This window comes from Phyllobates terribilis, unplaced genomic scaffold (assembly GCF_046119375.1).
Source record: "Phyllobates terribilis strain yellow unplaced genomic scaffold, ASM4611937v1 Scaffold_14__1_contigs__length_39327217, whole genome shotgun sequence".
Lineage (NCBI taxonomy): Eukaryota > Metazoa > Chordata > Amphibia > Anura > Dendrobatidae > Phyllobates > Phyllobates terribilis.
In genome coordinates, this window is record NW_027362774.1 from 23,271,901 (window position 1) to 23,289,334 (window position 17,434).

The 17,434-nt window shown below is 42.0% G+C and overlaps 1 protein-coding gene across 1 annotated transcript in view; it reads left to right on the forward strand.

The window, feature by feature from the left end:
* CHST8 (carbohydrate sulfotransferase 8) overlaps positions 1-17,434 on the forward strand; it is a 472,136-nt gene that overhangs the window by 185,483 nt on the left and 269,219 nt on the right. The window contains exon 2 of the mRNA XM_073659772.1: positions 11,712-11,947. Coding sequence (XP_073515873.1) covers positions 11,833-11,947 — 115 coding nt within the window. The 5' untranslated portion in view covers positions 11,712-11,832. The remainder of the gene's footprint in view (positions 1-11,711; positions 11,948-17,434) is intronic.

Genomic DNA, 17,434 nt, shown 5'->3' on the forward strand with positions numbered 1-17,434 from the left:
TATAGTAGTTATATTCTTGTTCATAGGAGCAGTATTATAGTAGTTATATTCTCATACATAGGGGGCAGTATTATAGTAGTTATATTCTTATACATAGGGGGCAGTATTATAGTAGTTATATTCTTGTACATAGGAGCAGTATTATAGTAGTTATATTCTTGTACATAGGAGCAGTATTATAGTAGTTATATTTTTGTACATAGGAGCAGTATTATAGTAGTTATATTCTTGTACATAGCAGCAGTATTATAGTAGTTATATTCTCATACATAGGGGGCAGTATTATAGTAGTTATATTCTTATACATAGGGGGCAGTATTATAGTAGTTATATTCTTGTACATAGGAGCAGTATTATAGTAGTTATATTTTTGTACATAGGGGCAGTATTATAGTTGTTATATTCTTGTACATAGGAGCAGTATTATAGTAGTTATATTCTTGTACATAGGAGCAGTATTATAGTAGTTATATTTTTGTACATAGGAGCAGTATTATAGTAGTTATATTCTTGTTCATAGGAGCAGTATTATAGTAGTTATATTCTCATACATAGGGGGCAGTATTATAGTAGTTATATTCTTATACATAGGGGGCAGTATTATAGTAGTTATATTCTTGTACATAGGAGCAGTATTATAGTAGTTATATTCTTGTACATAGGAGCAGTATTATAGTAGTTATATTCTTGTACATAGGAGCAGTATTATAGTAGTTATATTTTTGTACATAGGAGCAGTATTATAGTAGTTATATTCTTGTTCATAGGAGCAGTATTATAGTAGTTATATTCTCATACATAGGGGGCAGTATTATAGTAGTTATATTCTTATACATAGGGGGCAGTATTATAGTAGTTATATTCTTGTACATAGGAGCAGTATTATAGTAGTTATATTTTTGTACATAGGGGCAGTATTATAGTTGTTATATTCTTGTACATTGGGGGCAGTATTATAGTAGTTATATTCTTGTACATAGGAGCAGTATTATAGTAGTTATATTCTTGTACATAGGGGCAGTATTATAGTAGTTATATTTTTGTACATAGGGGCAGTGTTATAGTAGTTATATTCTTGTACATAGGAGCAGTATTATAGTAGTTATATTCTTGTACATTGGGGGCAGTATTATAGTAGTTATATTCTTGTACATAGGAACAGTATTATAGTAGTTATATTCTTGTACATAGGAGCAGTAGTATAGTAGTTCTATTCTTGTCCATAGGAGAGGATAGACGTGTGCTTGAGAGCTCTCAGCAGGGCGGAGGCATGGCTTCTGACCCAGGTGGAGTGGAGGGGAGCTGGGCTGATGATCCAGGGAAAGCCCCTGGTCTCGAGTCGGGCCTGCAGCCTGCACCTGATGGTAATGGAAAGCTGGAGATGGTGGCTGGTGAGTCTTCTAAACCTGCTTGTTATGTTGGAGGATTAAATGCTAAAGTTACAAGGCAGAGTATATTTAAGCTGGAATTGCAAATCAGCAAACTAAAAGAAGAAATTAAGAAAGAGACTGATCCTAAGGTAAAACTGATGAAGTGCGAGTGTCTGGATGATTGCAGCCGAGAGCTGCTGATCAGGAAAGAAAAACTGGAGAAAGGTTTAAACTCTGTGCCCAGAAAGGAGACTTGGGCTAAAGAGAAAAAAAAAGAATCCAGAGCTCAGACTGTGAGCAGAAAACGCTTTATTGGGAATAAGGACATTAAATATAAAACTGTGTACAGCATTGTGGAGCAAGGAAGCCCAGTGAGAAGTGCAGCGCTGATATCAGGGGCACAATGTGAGGGGTCCGAGACACCAGAAAGTGCTGCAGAGGAAAGTGTGCCAGCAAACGAGGGGTTAACTGCAGTGACCTCTCTATGCAGCAATGAAGTGAGCTCAGCTGCTGAGAGTGAGAAAGAAAGTGCACCCTGTACTGATACTGTGAGTGAGACCCCCCTCAGCGCTGTGAGTGAGACCCCGCTCACTGGTGCTAGTGAATGTCTGTCTGCAACAGTTAATACAAATATTATAATGGACTCTGAACCATCCATGTCAGTGAATGGAGATAATACTGTGCAGCAATCAGTGGTGATGGACTCTATGTCATGTATGTCAGCGGATGGAGACCACACTGCAGTGGTAATGGACTCTCAAGCCTCCATGTCAGTGAATAGAGACAATACTGTGCAACCATCAGTAGTAGATCTGGGTGTTGTTGCAGCACAGTCAGGTGTCAGTAATCATGGAGCTAGGGAGAGCTCCAGCACTAATCCTCCAGCAGCGGTGGAGATCTCCAGCACTGATCCACCTGCGGCTGGTGAAAGCTCCGGCACTGACCCATCTGCGGCTGGTGAAAGCTCCAGCACTGACCCATCTGCTGACCATCAGTTCAGGAGACTGTTCTCTAATGTCACCAGACCAGTGAACCCCCCGCCTCAGAGGAGAAACGCAGTCAGGATAAAATACACAGGACCAGAGGAGAACATCCCATCCAGAATTTACATTGGGAAAGTTCTCCTAAAAGACTTCATGAAGTTCAATGCGTCTGAGATCTACGCTCTGATCCATATCCCATCCAGCAGGATCTATGACATCAGCTTTAAGCTCCAGTGCGATCTGGATTTGTTCTGGAACATCTATAATGACACCAGAGAAGATGAGATCTGGGATCACCTCCATTGTATCCAGCTGTCTAAGCCGCAGGAGATAACGGCCACTGTCCTGTTCCAGTCTGAGGTGGTGGCGGTGGCAGATCTGCAGCACTGGCTGAACCGGCAGTGCATAGTGAGAAGTCATCCTGACAAGATCTATGATGAGGAGCAGATATGGAATGGAGGATATACACTGAAAATCCAGCTGATACAAGAGAGCGGTGTGACCAGACATCTGCCGCACTCCTTCTACCTGGGCTCAGAGAGGGGGATCTGCTACTACCCTGGTCAGCCACGTCTGTGCCATAGATGTGGGGGCCGGCATCTCGCCATAAACTGCTCTCGTATCACATGCTCATTATGTGGACAGTCAGGTCATACAAATGACAAATGCACAGGACCCGTCATCTGTAATCTGTGCTCAGAACCAGGGCATACGTTCCGGGATTGCCGGCATGCAGAACACAATAAATATAATGGCCAGACCTCCTCAGAAGTTATTCAGGAAGATGTCACCAGAGGTTCTGATGTCCCAGAAGCTGGTATGGATGAGGACAGAAGTCACAGTATCAGTGAACCTGCTCCAGAGTCTGAGGTACTAACGGATGCTGCACTACTAGGACCACCAGCCACTGAAGAACCACCTAAAGGCCCACCAGCCACTAAAGAAAGACCTAAACCGCCATCAGCCAATAAAGACCTAAGCTTCGATCAGCCACTAAAGTAGGGCCTAAAATGCCAGTTATTAAAGAGAGGCCTAAGGTGTCCAGAAAGCCTGCCACCAAACCATCCAAACATCAGCCCAGTACATCTGTGGAAGCAGTTAGTCCGCCTGCACTGTCCAGTGTGGATGAGGAAGGCATTGTGACCGTAAAAAGAAAAAATGCATCTGTGGATCCCACCAGAAAAGTCACAACAGTACAGAAAACCTCTGAGCCTCCAGTGCTGGCGATAAGTCCTGGACGTTACAATGTGCTGGGAGAAGACCAAGATGAAGAGTCACAAATGGAGCAAAGTCCTTCATGCGTCCTCGAAAACGTCTCTGATGAGGGGGATCCTGACCCTCCCGTGTCCACAAAGAGATGGGGCACTACAGGTGACAGCAGTGGAAGGAGGAAGAAGACCAAAAAGTCTAAGTGATCAGGATGCGGCTGAGAATAAACTCCATTAATGTGAACAGTGTGAGGACTGTGAGCCGGCGGCAGGCGATTTACCAGCGTTTGTCTGACGAGAGATCTGACGTCTTCTTCTTGCAGGAGACGTATTTGAAGAGCAATGCCCATGTGTATGCTGCTAAGAGAGACTGGAGACTTGGGCCGTCATACTGGTCCTTCGGTCTGGAGAGAAATGACGGTGTGGGGGTCCTCTTTAATACCATGAATGTCCAGGTGGACAGAGTCCTGGAGATCTGTCCGGGTCGCTGTCTGATGCTGGACTTTACATTGGACTCCATCCATTATAGAGTGATAAATATTTATGCTCCGCAGACCAGGAAAGAGCGGAGGGAACTATTTGACCACATGAAACCATATTGCTTTACATCTAAAGTATTTATATTGTGTGGGAACTTTAATAATGTGTCCTGTAATGTGGACAGATCCAGCAGTCATAAGCAACTAAGATATGATGAGACGTTCCTTAATAATATAGTCCAGCAGGCCCACCTAGTAGACCCCTATGGGTCTCATCATACCAGTAAGACGTACACTTACCATAAGGGTGGTAATGCCAGTAGGATAGACCGGGTGTATATAAAGAGGGAGGTGAGATGCTCTCAGTACAGGATCAGCCCCCTGGAGTATTCGGACCATTGTATGGTGAGTGTGACGCTGGATCTGGCCCAAGCTGTGGTCTGTGGAAAGGAGTACTGGAAGGTGAACAGCTCTGTGGTCCAAGATCCTCGGTTCAGAGAGGCCTTTACCACATTCTATAATGAACGTAGGACCACCCAGTGTATGTGTGATGACACAGCTGAGTGGTGGGAGATCATGAAGAGTGACATCAAGCAGTTTATTATACGAGCAGCCAGGAGACGTAGTAATATGGATTATATGAGATACACAGCCCTGAGACTGCACCTCAGCCGGCTATACAGCAGGATGAATGGTGGTGAGGAGGTGGACGGACGGAGCGTCAGCCATATAAAGCAGCGGATGAGGGAGCTGCAGTACGATCGCCTCAAGTCTCTCAAGGCGGAGGGACAGTTTGATAGTTGGGGCGTCCATAACCCAGATCCCTTTATTGCCTGTAAGAACAGGGTTAGTAAGAAGCTGATCACTGGCTTGTTAGATGAGAATGGGGTGGAGCAGTCAGAGCCGGAAAAAGTCCACAGGATAATTGGGGATTATTATAGAGATCTGTATAAAGGGGCTCATATTAATAAGGATGACATTAAAGCTTATCTGAAGGGGGTGTCCCTACCAACGTTAGACCTGGTGCAGGCAGATAGTATGGCCGATCCCATAACTGAGGATGAGGTGAAGAGGAGCATTGACTCCTTAAAGGCCAACAAGAGCCCAGGACTGGACGGCCTGACCAGCGAATTTTACATAGAGTTCAGGGACTTGTTGGCTCCGGACCTGGTGCAGGTCTATAATGATTGCCTCTCTGCAGGGAAGCTCCTACAGTCCCAGTATAGATCTGTTCTGGTTCTCTTAGCAAAGAAGGGAAATCTAAAAGATGTAAAGAACTGGCGTCCACTGTCTTTGCTAAACACTGACTATAAAATCCTGGCCAAGATCTTGTATTATCGGCTGAGTGAGGTGGCGGGTGAGCTGATCATCGCCAACCAGACGTGTGGTGTGAAGGGTCGGACGATAGAGGACTCATTGCTGCTGGTGAGAGAAGCTGTGACGTACATTAAGCAGCACAATGTGGGGGCGTATATTGTGGGCTTAGACCAGAGTAAAGCCTTTGATAGAGTCCATCATGACTACCTGTACCAGGTGTTGTTACACTATGGCCTCCCAGTGCGGTTTGTGCAGTGGCTGCAGGTTGTGTATAAGGAGGTTGTAAGCCTGCCGCTGATCAATGGTCACTTGGCTGAGCCCTTCAGGATCATGTCAGGGGTGAGGCAGGGCTGTCCTCTCAGCCCATTGTTGTATGTCTTTAGTCTGGATCCTTTCCTCAGAAAAGTGCAGGATCATAGAGGTTTCACAGGGCTGAGGTGTTGCCTGCAGAGTACAGTGGAGGATGTAAAGTTCTGCGCCTATGCGGATGACATGTCGGTGGTGGTGTCTTCTAGAGAAGACTGTACGGCTCTACAGCAGGAGATGACAGCCTTCTCCAATGTGTCTAACTCCTCTGTGAACATGGAGAAGAGCGAGGCGTTGTGGTTGGGGGGTGACAGTGATGTTTTCTCTGTGCCCTTCAGAACAGTTCAGGGTCAGATAAAGATTTTGGGAGTAGTGTTTGGAGCTGTAGATGATGGGAAGGTGAACTGGGAGGAGAAGCTGGTGGTGTGTGAGCAGAAGGTGCAGAGCTGGAGACACTGGAAGCTGATGTATCTGGAGAAGGTCCGCCTGCTGAAGACCTTCCTGCTCCCGCTCTTCCTCTATATCAGTGTGGTGTTCCTGGTGCCCGATGTGTTACTCCCCAGACTTACCAATGTCTTCTTTCACTTCTTGTGGGGTAACAGAGTGAATGTGGTCAGGAGAAACATTGTCTATCTCCCCCATAAGGAGGGTGGTCTCTCCATGCCCTGTCCTGAGCTCTTCTTTAATCTCATGTTTCTTATGAAGAATTTCTCTTTTTGTAAGAATTCAGAGAAGACGCCATGGTCTTGTTTGTTTAAGAGCCAGATCCATCAGTTTGTGTCCGTGTGGTCGGTAGGGGACCCCATCAAGAGAATCTCAGGCCGACTAAAGAATAATGTTTCTTGGTATGGTGTCCATGTAATAAGTAAGGTTATTAGATGGAGGATCCTGTATGAAGACGTCAGGCAGCTCAGTAGGAAGGAGTTGTATAAGAACGTGCTGTCATCTCACTTTAGTGTCCATGTTCAATTGAGGGGCGCCCCAAGTCTAGATGTAAAACAGGCTGCAAAAAACGTACTAGATCCCAGAATTCCCACTCATATGAGAGATGTGGCGTGGCTGGGGCTCCATGGTAAGATGTACGTCAGAGATAACCTAAAGTGCAGGAATGTATCAGACAGATCCTGTCCTAGAGAAGAGTGCCCCCGTATACAGGAGACTATGGAGCATCTGCTTCTAGAGTGTCCCTTCAGTATGCAGGTATGGGAGTCTGTGTCCTTGTCCCTAAAGTTACCGCACCTGGTGGGACAGTCGTATGGTCAGCTGCTGTACGGAGACTTCCAGCCTGAGCTCAGGGCGTATAACCGAAGCTCACTATATGTAATAAATGTGGTGACCATCTATCATCTGTGGTGTGCACGGTGCTGCCTGCTCATCAATAAGGAGGTCCTGTCCTGTGATAGTGTCAGGTATAAGATCCTGGAAAGTCTCAAGTCAGTGTATAAGAAGGACATAAAGATTAACTCAGGTAATGTGAACTGGAGGAACATTCATGTGGCGGGATTTATCAATGTTATCTAATGTTATTGTGTAAGTGATGTAACAACACAGTATTTATTTTCTTTAATATTTATTATTTTGTGATTTTAATGTAATTATTCTGTAATATTTGGTTGTCAGTTTTAAATAAAAAGATCATTATAGTAGTTATATTCTTGTACATAGGGGGCAGTATTATAGTAGTTATATTCTTGTACATAGGGGTCAGTATTATAGTAGTTATATTCTTGTTCATAGGAGCAGTATTATAGTAGTTATATTCTTGTACATAGGGAGCAGTATTATAGTAGTTATATTCTTGTACATAGGGGGCAGTATTATAGTAGTTATATTCTTGTACATAGGAGCAGTATTATAGTAGTTATATTCTTGTACATAGGGAGCAGTATTATAGTAGTTATATTCTTGTACATAGGGGGCAGTATTATAGTAGTTATATTCTTGTACATAGGAGCAGTATTATAGTAGTTATATTCTTGTACATAGGAGCAGTATTATAGTAGTTATATTCTTGTACATAGGGGGCAGTATTATAGTAGTTATATTCTTGTACATAGGGGCAGTATTATAGTAGTTATATTCTTGTACATAGGAGCAGTATTATAGTAGTTATATTCTTGTACATATGAGCAATCTTATAGTAGTTATATTCTTGTACATAGGGGCTGTATTATAGTAGTTATATTCTTGTACATAGGGGCAGTATTATAGTAGTTATATTCTTGTACATAGGGGGCAGTATTACAGTAGTTATATTCTTGTACATATGGGCAGTATTATAGTAGTTATATTCTTGTACATAGGGGCAGTATTATAGTAGTTATATTCTTGTACATAGGGGCAGTATTATAGTAGTTATATTCTTGTACATAGGGGGCAGTATTATAGTAGTTATATTCTTGTACATAGGGGCAGTATTATAGTAGTTATATTCTTGTACATAGGGGTAGTATTATAGTAGTTATATTCTTGTACATATGAGCAGTATTATAGTAGTTATATTCTTGTACATAGGGGCAGTATTATAGTAGTTATATTCTTGTACATAGGAGCAGTATTATAGTAGTTATATTCTTGTACATAGGGAGCAGTGTTATAGTAATTATATTCTTGTACATAGGGGGCAGTATTATAGTAGTTATATTCTTGTACATAGGAGCAGTATTATAGTAGTTATATTCTTGTACATAGGAGCTGTATTATAGTAGTTATATTCTTGTACATAGGGGGCAGTATTATAGTAGTTATATTCTTGTACATAGGGGCAGTATTATAGTAGTTATATTCTTGTACATAGGAGCAGTATTATAGTAGTTATATTCTTGTACATAGGAGCAGTCTTATAGTAGTTATATTCTTGTACATAGGGGCAGTATTATAGTAGTAATATTCTTGTACATAGGGGCAGTATTATAGTAGTTATATTCTTGTACATAGGGGCAGTATTATAGTAGTTATATTCTTGTACATAGGGGCAGTATTATAGTAGTTATATTCTTGTACATATGAGCAGTATTATAGTAGTTATATTCTTGTACATAGGGGCAGTATTATAGTAGTTATATTCTTGTACATAGGGCAGTATTATAGTAGTTATATTCTTGTACATAGGGGCATTATTATAGTAGTTATATTCTTGTACATAGGGGGCAGTATTATAGTAGTTATATTCTTGTACATAGGGGCAGTATTATAGTAGTTATATTCTTGTACATAGGAGCAGTATTATAGTAGTTATATTCTTGTACATATGAGCAGTCTTATAGTAGTTATATTCTTGTACATAGGGGCAGTATTATAGTAGTTATATTCTTGTACATAGGGGCAGTATTATAGTAGTTATATTCTTGTACATAGGGGGCAGTATTATAGTAGTTATATTCTTGTACATAGGGGCAGTATTATAGTAGTTATATTCTTGTACATATGAGCAGTATTATAGTAGTTATATTCTTGTACATAGGGGCAGTATTATAGTAGTTATATTCTTGTACATGGGGCAGTATTATAGTAGTTATATTCTTGTGCATGGGGCAGTATTATAGTAGTTATATTCTTGTACATAGGGGGCAGTATTATAGTAGTTATATTCTTGTACATAGGGGGCAGTATTATAGTAGTTATATTCTTGTACATAGGGGCAGTATTATAGTAGTTATATTCTTGTACATAGGGGCAGTATTATAGTAGTTATATTCTTGTACATATGGGCAGTATTATAGTAGTTATATTCTTGTACATAGGAGCAGTATTATAGCAGTTATATTCTTGTACATAGGAGCAGTATTATAGTAGTTATATTCTTGTACATAGGGGCAGTATTATAGTAGTTATATTATTGTACATACAGTACAGACCAAAAGTTTGGACACACCTCATTTAAAGATTTTTCTGTATTTTCGTGACTATGAAAATTGTACATTCACACTGAAGGCATCAAAACTATGAATTAACACATGTGGAATTATATACTTAACAAAAAAGTGTGAAACAACTGAAAATATGTCTTATATTCTAGGTTCTTCAAAGTAGCCACCTTTTGCTTTAATGACTGCTTTGCACACTCTTGGCATTCTCTTGATGAGCTTCAAGAAGTAGTCACCGGAAATGGTTTTCACTTCACAGGTGTGCCCTGTCAGGTTTAATAAGTGGGATTTCTTGCCTTATAAATGGGGTTGGGACCATCAGTTGTGTTGTGAAGAAGTCTGGTGTATACACAGCTGATAGTCCTACTGAATAGACTGTTATAATTTGTATTATGGCAAGAAAAAAGCAGCTAAGTAAAGAAAAACGAGTGGCCATCATTACTTTAAGAAATGAAGGTCAGTCAGTGCAAAAAATTGGGAAAACTTTGAAAGTGTCCCCAAGTGCAGTTGCAAAAACCATCAAGCACTACAAAGAAACTAGCTCACATGAGGACCGCCCCAGGAAAGGAAGACCAAGAGTCACCTCTGCTTCTGAGGATAAGTTTATCCGAGTCACCAGCCTCAGAAATCGCAGTTTAACAGCCGCTCAGATTAGAGACCAGGTCAATGCCACACAGAGTTCTAGCAGCAGACACATCTCTTCTAAAACTGTTAAGAGGAGACTTTGTGCAGCAGGCCTTCATGGTAAAATAGCTGCTAGGAAATCACTGCTAAGGACAGGCAACAAGCAGAAGAGACTTGTTTGGGCTAAAGAACACAAGGAATGGACATTAGACCAGTGGAAATCTGTGCTTTGATCTGATGAGTCCAAATTTGAGATCTTTGGTTCCAACCACCGTGTCTTTGTGCAACGCAGAAAAGGTGAACGGATGGACTCTACATGCCTGGTTCCCACCGTGAAGCATGGAGGAGGAGGTGTGATGGTGTGGGAGTGCTTTGCTGGTGACACTGTTGGGGATTTATTCAAAATTTAAGGCATTCTGAACCAGCTTGGCTACCACAGCATCTTGCAGCGGCATGCTATTCCATCCGGTTTGCGTTTAGTTGGACCATCATTTATTTTTCAACAGGACAGTGACCCCAAACACACCTCCAGGCTGTGTAAGGGCTATTTGACCAAGAAGGAGAGTGATGGGGTGCTACGCCAGATGACCTGACCTCCACAGTCACCAGACCTGAACCCAATCGAGATGGTTTGGGGTGAGCTGGACCGCAGAGTGAAGGCAAAAGGGCCAACAAGTGCTAAGCATCTCTGGGAACTCCTTCAAGATTGTTGGAAGACCATTCCCAGTGACTACCTCTTGAAGCTCATCAAGAGAATGCCAAGAGTGTGCAAAGCAGTCATCAAAGCAAAAGGTGGTTACTTTGAAGAACCTAGAATGTAAGACATATTTTCAGTTGTTTCACACTTTTTTGTTAAGTATATAATTCCACATGTGTTAATTCATAGTTTTGATGCCTTCAGTGTGAATGTACAATTTTCATAGTCATGAAAATACAGAAAAATCTTTAAATGAGAAGGTGTGTCCAAACTTTTGGTCTGTACTGTAGGAGCAGTATTATAGTAGTTATATTCTTGTACATAGGGGGCAGTATTATAGCAGTTATATTCTTGTACATAGGGGGCAGTATTATAGCAGTTATATTCTTGTACCTAGGGGGCAGTATTTTAGTAGTTATATTCTTGTACATAGGGGCAGTATTATAGTAGTTATATTCTTGTACATAGGAGCAGTATTATAGTAGTTATATTCTTGTACATAGGGGGCAGTATTATAGTAGTTATATTCTTGTACATAGGGGCAGTATTATAGTAGTTATATTCTTGTACATAGGAGCAGTATTATAGTAGTTATATTCTTGTACATAGGGGGCAGTATTATAGTAGTTATATTCTTGTACATAGGAGCAGTATTATAGTAGTTATATTCTTCTACATAGGGAGCAGTATTATAGTAGTTATATTCTTCTACATAGGGAGCAGTATTACAGTAGTTATATTCTTGTAATAATATTTCATACTTATTTAGAAGAACTTGTTAGGGAAAATATGTTGATTATATAACTTTCGTTTGACATTTTGCAGAGATCTTTTAGAGCTCACCTTATTCTTTTCTTGCAGGTGTGGCCCTGCGGAGCCCAAAGGTGAAAAAATGAGAAGATGAAAGCTGATATCCCCCTGGAGGTTGCTGGCATGGTTTGTTTTCCTGGATCAATGTGGGATTGATTTGAGAGGAATAATTATGAGGCTGACGTACATGTTTTCCTTCATCTTACTATTTGGAGTCGCCGGTCTCGTCGTTTTTATCCACTTACAAGATCCTGTAGAAATGGTCACACAAGAAGGACTGGCAACAGGTCAGATACTCATCTTTTATCTTCGTTTTATATTAATCTTGTCATTATCATTTTCCATTTATTGAAACACATGTCCTGACTTATTACATCACTATTTGGATTAAAAACAAATGAGTATTTAATATTCAACTTTTATGATACTGTAAGAAGGTAGAAGTGTTGACCACATTTCCCCTTGAAGACGTGTATCAGTGTAATCTGATGTGTAGGGTGCTTAGTGATTTGTACTGTTAGCAAAGAAGGTGTATTTTGCCCAGCACTGGTAGCTGACAGGGATAGTGGGAGTTAATAGTATGGACTAGCCCAGAGTGGGAGGGGCAAAAGTGAAGGGACAGCAGAGAGGTTCCTATCAGCAGTCAGATAAGGCCTAACCTACAGCAGAAGCAGACCTACGGTCTGACTAAGAAGCAAAGCTGTATGAAGTGGGTGTCCCTGAAGTGAGCGGAGACCAAGGCAACAGATAGTGTGATCTAGAGTAGAAACAAAGGAAAAGTGAAAGATTCTTCGGAGACGAGGTCTGGTGCAGGAAGCTTGGCTGGCCGATATGGAGTTATCTGACAGCCAAGTGACGGAGCAGCTCTAAGAATGAAAGCTGGACGAAGAGAGAGTGTGCCCTGGGTGGTAGGTCGAAGGCATTGGCAAGCAGAGAAGCTAAGTAATGGGCATAGTGGAATAAGTAGCTCATCTAAGGGGAAAAGGATGTGGTGCGGGTTGAAGTATAGGAGGTGGTGTTTGGGTCTAGGGAAGCTCCCGAAGTTTTGTGCTGGGTGAAGATTTCGAGACTAGAGATAGAGAGGCTGAGAGACAGAGGCAGAGCAAGCTCAGGAAGGAACGGGAATGTGCTTGAAGATGCTTGATGTTATTGTATGAAGATGCTCCATGTTATAATAGAAATGTCCAAGAAGTTATACACCGCTGTACATACTTCCCACTTTATTGGTCAGTAAAAGACAGGTTACTATTGGGTGCTGGTCTCCCTCATTGAACGCTACAACATCTGGTCCTGGCCAGCCGAAGTCAACGGCCCCCCACAGCTAAAGTCTACACAACCAGCCAGGATCCGTATTTTCATGTAGCATGCCGAAGCGTGAAGCACTAGTACCTCGCCCATGGCTATCGCCATGTTATAATGCGAAGGCCACTTAGAGGGGATGTAAAAGCGGAAAGTTTGTCCTTGAAGTCGTCAACGACTTCATGCATGACATGGTGACTTTTTAAAATCGTAAGCAGCCAAAATCAAACCTGAAACCTTCGTCACTCCAGCTGGTGGGTGGCCACCTGTCAGGTTGCTGGCCTCAACAGCTTGTGGGTGGCCACCTGTCAGGTTGCTGGCCTCAACAGCTGGTGGGTGGCTACCTGTCAGGTTGCTGGCCTCAAGCTGATCGATGCATGTTGGAAGTTGTAGTTTCATAATATCTGGTGTACCGCAGGTCACTGATTGCTTCATTGAAGGGTGTATAAGTCTATAATATTTTGCAGTTACTATCCCATTGACTCTATCTTCCAGCCCTGTAGTATTATACGACACAATGTGCACAAGGAGCTCAGTATGAACACCACTATGCAATGTATAGAAAGCCGTGTTGTACCTTGGACAGTCAGTACAAGAATGCTACTTGCAGGAGAGCGCTCAGTGGTTTTCCATACCTTAGGCGTGCATACTTATGCATTCATGGTTTGGCCACAGGCAGATGTCATCTCATTGTCGAGGTCTGCGCCGCAAATGTTGTTCAAAGCTTCGCATACAGTTTTTATAATGTAATATATATGCAAATGATCGCTAAATGAAATAAAACCCAAACTGATGCCATTCGATACAGAATACAAATAACTGTGGCCTCCCGCCGAAACAAATTTTTACCTCCTAAGGTTCTCCCAATAACCCACCAGCCGAACAATTTGTCGCTAGCAATTTATACATGAATTCCTAGGGATTCTCAGGATCTCGGGGCACGATGCAAATTTCACGTGCGGTAACTGAGAAAAGTTTTCTTTTGCTACATCTTGTAAAATCTTAAACAGTTCAGGTCATGAATGTGGAGGTGGCTCAGATCCAGGGCTGCGGGTCTGGACGTGGAAGTCCGCGTGATCGATATAGCTCCCTCTAGTGGCGGCTGTGGCAGGGAAAGTTTTATTATATAAGTTTATGGCTCTAGATGGGGGGATCCCTATAAAAAAATTACATTTTCCCCCAGATATTTGGATAAGGGTAATGCTTTGTGATTTATTCTTCTCAAAGTGTGAGACATTTTCCAAAATTTGTTCTGCCACATAAAGGGATAGAGAAGGTGCCCCTGCTTTTGTATGCTTAGGCGAGCTAAAATCGATGGGTACATGGGAAAAGGAACGTAACACGGCTACAAGATTGACCTAGTAGTCTGCATCCTTGGGGACACATTGGTCTGCATTGGAGCTGTATACATGAAACGGTAATAAATTCATTATCTGAACTAGTTGCAGAGCTGGTTACTTTTTTTTATAATTTTAGATGGTAAAAAAGGATGTAAACAGGGGTGTAACTACAATGGGTACAGGGGTTGCTGTCGCACCCTGATCCACGAGCCCAGGGGGCCCAAAAAGTCCAAAGAAGACCAATGCTATGCTGTTAAAGACTTGCAATACTTGGGGGCCCCATTGAAGCTTTTGCATTGGGGGCCATGAGCTTCAAGTTACGTCACTGGATGTAAAAGTATATATACCCGTCATATGGGTTGGATAATTTCTTACCGGCCGTGTCCTGCACCGAAGGAGCGAGGAGATGGGCGCTGTAGGTAATACATTGTGAGTCGCCGGATTAAATAGACTGTGTCCTTTTTGCAAAAATTGAAAAGTGGCCAATCCCTTTAAGCAAGAGGGAACTTATACAGCCGGAGAGAAGCAGGTGTCGCTCCTCCGTGACTTATAATATACTTATAAAGGCTCATTGACTCGTATATTGTGGCCAGCAGAAGCCGCTTGTGCGTGAGGTTACCGAGACGTCCCCTCTGCTGCAGGTAAAGCACAATTGCTCCTCTGTGGATGCTCGACAAGTACTTGCCACCCTCCTCTAAAACGCCACCGCTCCTTTTATTACGAAGCAAAATCGTTTCACTCCCGGAGCCACTAATTTGGTTATTGCTCAAGTAGAGAAAAGAAGAAACGTCTCCAGCAGATAAGTTGAGCCCAAGCGGATTGTGGAGGCTCGCGGAGAAACTTTAAGTAATGCTTCCATTACTCCGCGTCAGTAAAGTGCTCTTGACAGCGGCTGTTTGTGTTGATTTGTTTGCATTCATCCCCCTCCTCCTCGCGGCGCTTCCCGGCCTTGCCTAATTGTGATGCCGTCCCAAGCAAAGCAATATCCAAGTCATTTTCCACAACATTTAGTTACAATTTTCCGCCGATCTTTCCGGTGAAACAATCCTCTCCCGTTGGTTTCTCTGTGCACATAAACTCTGATTGCATTTATCCATAGGAAAGCAATTTTTTGCATAACATATGCACCCGGCGTTCTTGGAGACATCAGCACCCCTCCCTTCTCTCCCTACTGATGGATTCCACAGGAACATTGTATTCAGACAGGAAACAAAATAACTTTTGTGCAGAGAGGGGGAAAATGACTTTTATTGAAATGTAAGAGTTGGAAAATGTGGCGCTACAATAACTGCTATTTACAGGGGCGTTGGTGAGAAAGTGACGGACTGGCAGGTGGCAAACAACAATGTTTTCTATCACGTTGCAAGCGGCGGTCATTCCATATGTGATGTGTACAGTGGTGTTAAAAAGTGTTGGCCCCCTTCCTGATTTCTTATTCTTTTTCATGTTCGTCACATTTAAATATTTTAAATCACAAAACAAATGCAAATATTAGACAAATATAACACAAGTAAACAAAAAATGCAGTTTTTAAATGAAGGTCTTTATTATTAAGGTAAAAAGAAATCCAAACCTACAGGGCCCTGTGTGAAACAGTGATTGCCCCCTAAACCTAATAACTGTTTGGGCCGGCCTTAGCAGCAACAAGTGCAATCTAGCGTTTGCAATGAGTCTTTTACAACGCTCTGGAGGAATTTTCGTCTCTCATCTTTGCAAAATTGTTGTAATTCCGCCACATTGGAGGTTTTCCGAGCATAAACCACCTTTAAGGTCATGCCACAGCATCTCAATTAAGGTCAGGACTTTGACTAGGCCACTCCAAAGTCTTAATTTAGTTTTTCGTAAGCCATTCAGAGGTGGACTTGCTGGTGTGTTTTTGATCATTGTCCTGCTGCATAACCCAAGTGCACTTCAGCTTGAAGTCACGAACAGATGGCTGGACGTTCTCCTTCAGGACTTTTTGGTAGACAGCAGAATTCATGGTTCCATTTACCACAGCAAGTCTTTCAGGTCCTGAAGCAGCAAAGCAACCACAGACCATCACACTACCGCCACCATATTTAATTTTTTATTTGGTATGATGTCCCTTTTCTGAAATGCTGTGTTACTTCTACACCAGGTGTAATGGGACATAATGTCTTGTCAGTCCACAGAGTATTCTCCCAAAATTCTTGGCGATCATCAAGATGTTTTCTGGCAAAACTGAGAAGAGCCTTTGTTATTTTTGCTCAGCAGTGGTTTTTGTCTTGTAACTCTGTCATGCTGCCATTTTTGCCCAGTCTCCCTCTTATTGCGGAGTTATAAACACTGACCTTAACTGAGACAAGTGAGGCCTGCAGTTCTTTGGATGATGATGTGAGGTGTTTTGTGACCTCTTCGATGAGTCGTCACTGCGCTCTTGGGGTAATTTTGGTCGGCCGGCCGAACACTCCTTGGAAGGTTCACCACTGTTTCATGTTTTCACCATTTGTGGATAATGGCTCTCGCTGTGGTTCGCTGGAGTCTCAAAGCTTTAGAAATTTCTTTATAACCCTTTCCAGACTGATAGATCTCAGTTACTTTGTTTCTCATTTGTTCCTGGATTTCTTTGCATCGCAGCATGATGTCTAGCTTTTGAGGATCTTTTGGTCTACTTGATTTTGTCAGGCAGGTCCTCTTTAAGTGATTTCTGGATTGAAAACAGGTTCGTCAGTAATCAGGCCTGGGTGTGGCTGGGGAAATTGAACTCCCAGAGATGTGATAAACCACAGTTAATTTTTGTTTTTTTTTTCATGGGGGGGGGGCTGTTATCACTTTTTCACACAGGGCCCTGTAGGTTTGGATTTCTTTTTCCCTTAATAATAAAGACCTTCATTTAAAAACTGCATTTTGTGTTTACTTGTGTTCTCTTTGTCTAATATTTAAATTTGTTTTGTGATCTGAAACATTTAAGCGTGACAAACATGCAAAAGAATAAGAAATCAGGAAGGGGGTCATTATTATATCCTGCTATTAATTCTTGCGGAGAATGGCTTCTTATGTGCGGTCGCCTATTACCTACTCATCCTCTGGAAACAACGACCGATATAATTGACCTATGATCTGAACACATTTGGCTGCTAATATCTTCTTTAAGGGGATGTTTGAAATGAGTTA